The 8,286-nt window shown below is 42.2% G+C and overlaps 1 protein-coding gene across 1 annotated transcript in view; it reads left to right on the top strand.

The window, feature by feature from the left end:
• The window catches only part of cnot10 (CCR4-NOT transcription complex, subunit 10), a 32,241-nt gene that overhangs the window by 17,179 nt on the left and 6,776 nt on the right, over nucleotides 1–8,286 (top strand). Inside the window, exons 14-17 of the mRNA XM_046045377.1 lie at nucleotides 4,750–4,863; nucleotides 4,985–5,115; nucleotides 5,197–5,229; nucleotides 6,066–6,193. Coding sequence (XP_045901333.1) covers nucleotides 4,750–4,863; nucleotides 4,985–5,115; nucleotides 5,197–5,229; nucleotides 6,066–6,193 — 406 coding nt within the window. The remainder of the gene's footprint in view (nucleotides 1–4,749; nucleotides 4,864–4,984; nucleotides 5,116–5,196; nucleotides 5,230–6,065; nucleotides 6,194–8,286) is intronic.

Genomic DNA, 8,286 nt, shown 5'->3' with positions numbered 1-8,286 from the left:
CAGAATGGGTCAGCACCCCTCCGGACTGCATAATCTGCAGCTTTCCAGCGGACGTAGAAATTGTTGTGGTTGTGTGCATTGGGCCTACCACAGTTACCACTGTTATTTCCTGCCTAATTGACTGCATTCTTTCCCTTGATGATAATCACATGATAGACAGACTTGCGCACGCACACACATTGGAGCATCTCTGATCTGCTAGCTCAACACAAATACCACACAAACTCTTACAAATGGCCATACATGTGATGACGGTTTCCAGAACGGACACGGATATTCTGACAGCAGCTGCTCCTGGCTGCTTAGCTCTTACTACCAGCTCCATATGGCTGTTCCTGCTGCGCTTAGTAATTGTTTTCCTGGAAAACAATTAAAAAATGTTTCAATGAAAAGCTTTCTCCTTTTTTAAGCTGCCACCAGAGCATAGTGCTTCTGGAGCCTGGCTTCACTTGGTGTACAAACCCACAACTTTATAACAAAAGAACAAGTTTTGATGGGGGTGGTTTCAAAAGTGACATCACTGCACACCCTGTCTGCTGGTTATCTTTCTGACCTTTGTTTCCTTTCCCCTCCCTCAGTCTGCACCCTCACTCTTCCTCAAAAGTAATTTTGAGTACCTGAGGGGAAACTACCGGAAAGCAGTGAAGCTGTTGAACAGCTCCAATATAGCAGAGCATCCTGGACCCATCAAGACGGGTGAGAACTGCTGTACCTCTCAAGATTGATGGCATCCTCTATAAGCTTAGTGTCAAAAAGCCATACAGCTAATTTTGGTTTGACTAACCCTAGTTAGGACTGTCAATGTGTCATTATTGACAAAAAGGTGCTGTGGACGTCTTCATTAGAGATGTATCTTTAGCAGTCACATTTGATGATTTTTATGTGCTAGATGATGGATTGTGCTCATGTCCTGACTTCTCTCATTCAGGTGAATGTGTTCGATGTATGTTCTGGAACAATCTGGGCTGCATTCACTTTGCAATGGGGAAACATAACCTAGGCATTTTCTACTTCAAGAAGGCACTGCAAGAGAACGACCACACCTGCACACAACTGGGAGACAACGGACAATGTGAGTCAAAGCACTGTCTCCTGACTGAGTCTGACACTCATCTACATATAAATGCCTTTTCACACGGGAAGCGATTTTTGCGCCTTGTAATTCATTTTCAATGAGAGGCGAGCGTGTAGGAAGGGAGGGGCGGGAATTGCGACAGCAGTAGCGACAAGCGGGCGTGTTCCTGTGAAACTGTCGTGGCCGTGCTCGTCTCACGCACACGCCCGCCCCTGCCAAAGTTCAATTGACTTGAACTTTTTGTAGCCTACGCGACGCGCAGCACAAAAAGAAGATGCCGTCTGACTTCCCTAAAATATGTGTGTTCACTGAACAGTTACCGGGACATTAACAGGAGGGCGTTTGCTTGACTACATTTATCAGCTGTATGAATAATATATATATATATATATATATATATATATATATAATACAGCCTACTAACATTTTACTTTAAGCTAGGCTATGAAGGAATACAGTGGCGCACAGAAGCCGTGGCCGTGGTTACTATCTATTGACTGCCTTCCGTTTATGCTTGTCTCGGAGGCTGTTCATATGAGAAGAGCAGAGCACTTACGATCCATATACAACACTCGCTGCCGTAGCCTATTGCCACCATTAAAAACCGCCAGGTCCCTGCCGCCGCTCGACTGTGGTAATGTTTACTTTTACCTTGTAGGGAATCCCTCACCTAACACAGCTCAGGATTGTCTCCTCATTGATTAGTGCATCCGAAAGCACAACTACCATCCAGCATTTTGGCAACGCAGAAGTAACAAACTCAAAGTAACAGGGCACCACTTGCTTCCTGGTTGGCAGGCAGCGGAAAAGAATGTCTTTTTTTTATTTTTATTTTTTTTGTCCTCCAAGGGAGCGTTTTCCTTGGAATGTGACATCATGTGAAAGCTATGAATATATTAACATCTGTTCTGTTACTTTTCAAAAATGTTGGAATCACAGCATGGGTGTGCATGGTATCAAGTGCACACCCATGCTATCTTATTGTGTATTTATTGAACTAAACCAATTAGAAAAATATATTGGATTATAACATGTGGGTCACCAAAAAGTAACAAGTCCCTTTCTTCTGTTACTTTTATTAAGCAGCTAAGAAGTTCACAGGTATCCCCATGTGTGCTCTACTAGCCAACAAGCGATATGAGCTGCTGTATAACTGCGGGATTCAGCTGCTGCACATTGGCAGGCCTCTGGCAGCATTTGAGTGTCTGATGGAGGCGGTGCAGGTTTACCACTCCAACCCTCGACTGTGGCTGCGGCTTGCGGAGTGCTGCATCTCTGCTAACAAGGGGGTATGATTTAACTGATGTAGTTCCTGATTTCAGTTTAGCTTTGTTTCATATTCAAGTGATTTTATTTTATTTTTTCAGCATTTTGCCTTACTGGAGCTTATTTTACTTGTCATTTTGCATGTGTTTTTATATATATGTTTTTGTCAGTGTTAATATCTGCTGTTACAGAGGACAAATGAAAATTATTTCATGGTCTCTGTGTTTATGTTTACAGGGGTCGGAGCAGGAGAGCAAAGGTTTACCTTGTAAAAAAGGTATAGTTCAGTCTACTGTTGGGCAGGGCTACCATCGCAAGATTGTGCTGGCATCCCAGTCTACCCAGAATACTATCTACAGGTCAGTGTCAACCCCGACAAGTCCAACAGAACAAGTGAAACTACTGATGTAGACTTTAACCTTTACTGTCCAGCAGAGGGCAGCAATGCTTCATGTTAGTTGTTGTTGTTGACACTCTTAGCTAGTGTAAAGGATGCTGTTAATCTTTAACATTTGCTTTCTTGCCAGAAGTAAGAAGATCTATTCATGTCTGTCTCTACATATCTCATGACTGTGCATTAACTATGATAGAGCTGGGTGTCACTTAGCCTAGCGTAGCATAAAGACTTTAGGCAGAGGGAAACGGCTTGCAAAATACTGTACTGAATGTGTGTGTGCTTTGTACAGTGAGGGTCAGTCAGCAGCTATACCAGTAGCCAGTATGGAGTTTGCAGCCATCTGCCTGCGGAACGCTCTGCTGTTGCTGCCTGAACACCAGCAGCAGGACACCAAGGCAGAGAACGGCTCCAAGAGCTCCAGTCAGTCAGGAAGCACAGAGAGCGGCAGCGAGAACAGTGATGCCTGCAGGTCACACACACACACACACACACACACACACACACACACACACACACACCCAAACAAACAACACTATCAGAGCACCTTAGACCTCAACAGCTGTTCACCATCTGGTGATGTCTAGGGTTAAGTATAGACAGCCAGTTTCTAATTTTGTACGCTCTGGAACATTGTTGAGAAACTTGCCTCGCCCTTCTACATCAGTTCCTGAAAGGGAAGTTTGGAGGTATCACGTTCCCTCCCTACCTTGCTACTTATACATATAACAACGCATGCTTCACTGGAACAAGTACTTAAAACAAATTGACATTAATGTATTGGCTGATTCACAGATGGTGTGGGAGTGAATGTGTTCTGCATTAGCGTTTAATTCATCACAGTATATAACTTTAACTGTGTGTCATGATGTAGACCAGTTGAAAATCAGTGGAGTGTTTCTGCTGTATACAGGTGCTCAACTGTAAATGGGTCTCCATAGACTGGAATATAGTATTCTATTTAACCTATAATAACTCATCATATCAGTACTGTACATCATATAGCCCATAATCACCCTTTTCACAGTTGATCAGTGTTTATGATCTGATGATCATTTTGATGAATGCTGTTGTGTGTTTTGCAGTGGGAAAGGTCAAGAGACTGATAAGTTCTTGTCGGCAGCTCCATCGTCTCCTCTCAGAAAACAAGAGGTAGAAAACCTCAGGTAATGAGACTTCTCTTCTGATTTTCTCTTCTGCCCTCAGTTCTGCTATTCAGTAACATTAAAGAGGTATTATTCTGCTCATTTTCAGGTTCATAATCTTATTTAGGGGTTGTACCAGAACAGGTTTCCATGGTTTAATTTTCAGAAAACACCATATTTTTGTCATTTCTGCACATTGCTGCAGCTCCTCTTTTCACCCTGTGTTGAAGACTTCGTTTTAGCTAAGGAGTGATGCATCTTGTCTCTAAATGATCTTTGTTGGGAGTTGCACATGCGCAGTTCCTAGTTAAGGACTACTAGCCAAGCAGAATAGGGTGGGTCAGTGAGAAGCCAGTAAACAGCTTCGGTTCAGCTGTACATGTTCCTCTTACCAGTTTAGCAACATAGACTGGAGTTTCAGAGTGGTGAGTTATTAATCTGTAACAAAAGTATCTTTCATCCATAAAGTTTTAACTGAGCTCTGTCTCTACATCACAGTAACGACTTCATGCCCACTGAATGCCTGGAGGGTAGTTAGTGTTTGGAAGGGAGAGGAGAGGCAGCAGGCGGATGTCTTGTCAGTATCCATGTTTCCATCCAAATGTCATGTGAATTTTAAGCAGACTTTTGAAATGTTGCAAAAAAGTTTTAGAATTAGATGCGTTTCCATCAGCTGGTTTGGAGCAAATAAACCAGGCTCAGAGCAGAGCAGAGTTTTCTGTGGGAGATGGGAACTCCCTTTGAGGTGGCCTTTTTCACTTTGCAAAGATATTACATGCACAAAAAAAGGTATATAACTCAACTTTAAATAACCCGTGGAACCCAGAGTGCTGTACACTAATCACTTATATCAACTGTTTGATGTGTAGGTGCTCCATTCTGGCCTGTAGTGCCTATGTGGCGTTAGGACTGGGAGACAACCTGATGGCTCTAAACCATGCTGAGAAACTACTCCATCAAACCAAGGTGTCTGGATCCCTCAAGTAAGTGTTGGGTGTATTTCTCAAAGCCAGCTGTTGGTTCACCTCATCTGTCTTTCTACTGCAGCCACAAATGCCCACACTGAGAGCAGTCTTTGTCTTCCTTCTCCTGCTGTGTGTTCAGGTTCCTGGGTCACCTCTACGCTGCTGAAGCCCTCATCTCATTAGACAGGATCTCTGATGCTATTGCTCACCTCAACCCAGAGAATGTCAGCGACGTGTCAATGGGAGTTCTGACCAGCGAGCAAGACCAAGGTCTGTGGGTTTCACACATTACTCTAAACAAGACTGAATCATATGTTGTATCCTTAATCCTTGGTTTGTTTTTCTCAACAGGGTCTGATAAAGGAGACGAGCCTGTCGAGTCCTGTGAGTCTACCTCGTTTAAACCTTTATGCATGATTTTTATCTCATTAATGTAATCACACCTGTATCTTGGTGTTATTTTTGACACCTCATTCATCTTCAGTAAGCAAATCAGTGCAGGCGTCAAGACCAGCTTCTTCCAGTTAAGAGTTCTAGCTAAAATAAAGGCCTATCTTCCTCCCAAAGACTTTTAAATGGGAACGCAGCTGCTCGCCTTTTAACAAAAACAAAAAAGCGTGAACACATAATGCCTGTCTTGGCCTCCCTCCACTGGCTACCTGTCTGTTTATAGGATTGATTTTAAGATTTTATTGCTTGTTTTTAAGGCCCTAAATGGTCTGGCACCACCTTATCTGGCTGATCTCGCACCATTCTCCAGTTAGAACACTGAGGTCAACAAATCAGCTGCTGTTGGATGTCCTGAGATCAAAGCTAAACAATAAGGGCGTATGGAGCCTTTGCAGTGGGCGCCTCCATCCTATGGAACAGCCTCCCCATGCATATTAAAGCTGCACAGACCCTACAAATGTTTAAATCACTGCTTAAGACGCACCTTTTTGAAGTAGTTTTTAACCTTCATTAACCTGGTTTCTGATGTGTTTTCTGATGGTTTTTGTTTCCCTGTGACCCTGTTCAGCGCTTTGGTCAATTGTTGTTGTTTTTAAATGTGCTATAGAAATAAAATTGACATAGGATATTTTAACAGGAATTTCAAAATAATTATAATAAGAATGAAATTCTGATGTACTTGAAGCTGTATATTAAGACAACAGAATAAGTATCAAAGATTTTACTATAAAAGCTCCCTGTCCTGTGTGTGTGTGTCTGTGTGTATGCAGCAGGGAAGCAGACTCCCCAGTGTTACCCCAGCAGTGTCACATCAGCTCGGGCCATGATGCTCTTCAACCTGGGTAGTGCCTACTGCTTGAGGAGCGAGTACGACAAGGCCCGCAAGTGCCTGCATCAGGTAACCATTAGGATTGGGCTGATAGACAATGCCATCGTTAATGACTTATCAATCTACGTGTGAAACGCACGCCTTTTTATAAAAAAAAACACATTATAAAGAACATTTTAATCAGATGAGTATATAGCAACCAGATATATATAGATATATATATATACACACACACACACACACACACACACACACACACACACACACACACACACACACACACACACACACACACACACACACACACACACACACACACACACACACACACAGTGCATCCAGAAAGTATTCACTGCACTTTAACTTTTCCCCATTTTGCTACGTTATAGCCTTATCCCAAAATGGATGAAATTCATTATTTTCCTCAAAATTCTACAAACACTACCCCATAATCTGTCTGCCTACCACTGTTAACAGAATCCAGTCTGCAGTGGAGTTCATACACACATTAACCACAGAACTGCAGAATAACATAAGGCTCACTCTCTCGCTCGTCCAGATAAGCTCTCTCTCTCTGCTGAGTCTGCATTATTTATTTATTTGTATTTTATAGGGCTGTCCCTGACTAAGGATTTGCATTGTCGAATCAGAATTGTCAAGTCTTGCCTATAGTCAACTGATAGTCCAATCATATGATTTTGTGTGGCGGCGTGAGGGTGTAGCTCCGCTTTAATCTTAAGAAACTGCAGAGCTGTAGTCTCTATTCATTACTCACTGTAACTTACACTGTACACCTCCAGCTGAACTGAGGCTTATTGTTGACGCTTTTCTCTCTGCTTGCCTGCCATTAAACTGTCTTGTGCAGCACCGCGTCGTGCATGCTGTTCTCGGCCGCACAGCACGCACGTTGCGGTTCCTCACTGGTCTATTCCAATTAAATGTTTAAAAACGATATAATAATCTTTGTGTGGTTCATCAGTGGTGATTAGTGATCCGAATGTCCCGCGAAGTGCAAACAACTCAGCACAACACTGGCACAGCTGATGGTCTCTTCCTCGTTTGCCACACACACCCTTGCTGAAGCGCACCAACGCCCCTAAGGGTTAGGGTTAAAATTTTGGATTTATTCACGCTCAAAATATTTATTGAAAGTTTTTCACATTTTTATTTACAGCATTAAATGTAAACCAGTAGTTTGATGTAAAATGAGACATTCAGCTCCCCAATATAGCCAAAATGGTATCATCTGTGACATTGACAGTCGAATCAGGCTCTGCCCATCGAAGCATCGAATCTTTCACTATTTGGGGTCAGCCCTAGTATTTTATTATTATTATTATTATTTTTACAATGTGTCATTCATCCGACATTATAACAGCAATGCGCCATGGTAGAGGCGAACCTGGCTTTTAAAGGGAATGGGAGATGACACTCTTCATTGGTTTATTGCAAGTTATGCCCAAAACACAGCCATGACTAATTCACAGACCATGCCGACCATTTTATCCGTCGTTAATCTAGCAAAAGTAGATGTGGAAATTGATTCTTAGTTGCATCGCGATGCAGACTTGGACGACTCTGAATCATTCCATACATGTCAATAAGCGATTATCTGAATATTAATTGATAACATAATGTTGACAGAACGAAAAAAGGCGGAACACGGAAATGCGGAAGTGCAGCACTGGACTGTGTGGTGTGCACTAGGGCTGTACATAGATTATTTTTCAAATCGATTAATCTAATTAATTTTTCGATTAGTCGATTAATCTACGATTTTGTTTATTCTAAAGAAAGAAAAGTTGCCTATTACTCAATTAACACACCAATTTATCCAAAATAAATATCAAAAACTGAATGAATCAAATTTCCACGTCACTGATGTTGTGGTAACTAACAGGCTACTTCAAACTTTAAATGTTTGTGACATGGGTTTATTTCAATATTGAGTAATGCAGTATAATAATCAAATACATCAGTCTGGGGCAAAGAAAACAACTGAAACCATTCACAGACTGTGCAGACAGTCACAGATCGTCTTTAATGTTAGATTCAGCTGTTTGCTCGCCCGTACGTGGCCGTTAAATAAACAGAAAACATGAAACGGCCGAACGTTAGATGACACACGGTGTAACGTTACGTTACCATGACAGCAGCGGGGC

Source organism: Micropterus dolomieu, linkage group LG03 (genome assembly GCF_021292245.1).
Source record: "Micropterus dolomieu isolate WLL.071019.BEF.003 ecotype Adirondacks linkage group LG03, ASM2129224v1, whole genome shotgun sequence".
Lineage (NCBI taxonomy): Eukaryota > Metazoa > Chordata > Actinopteri > Centrarchiformes > Centrarchidae > Micropterus > Micropterus dolomieu.
The sequence above is the reverse complement of the archived record's forward strand: the minus strand, read 5'-3'. Positions and strand labels throughout refer to the sequence as shown.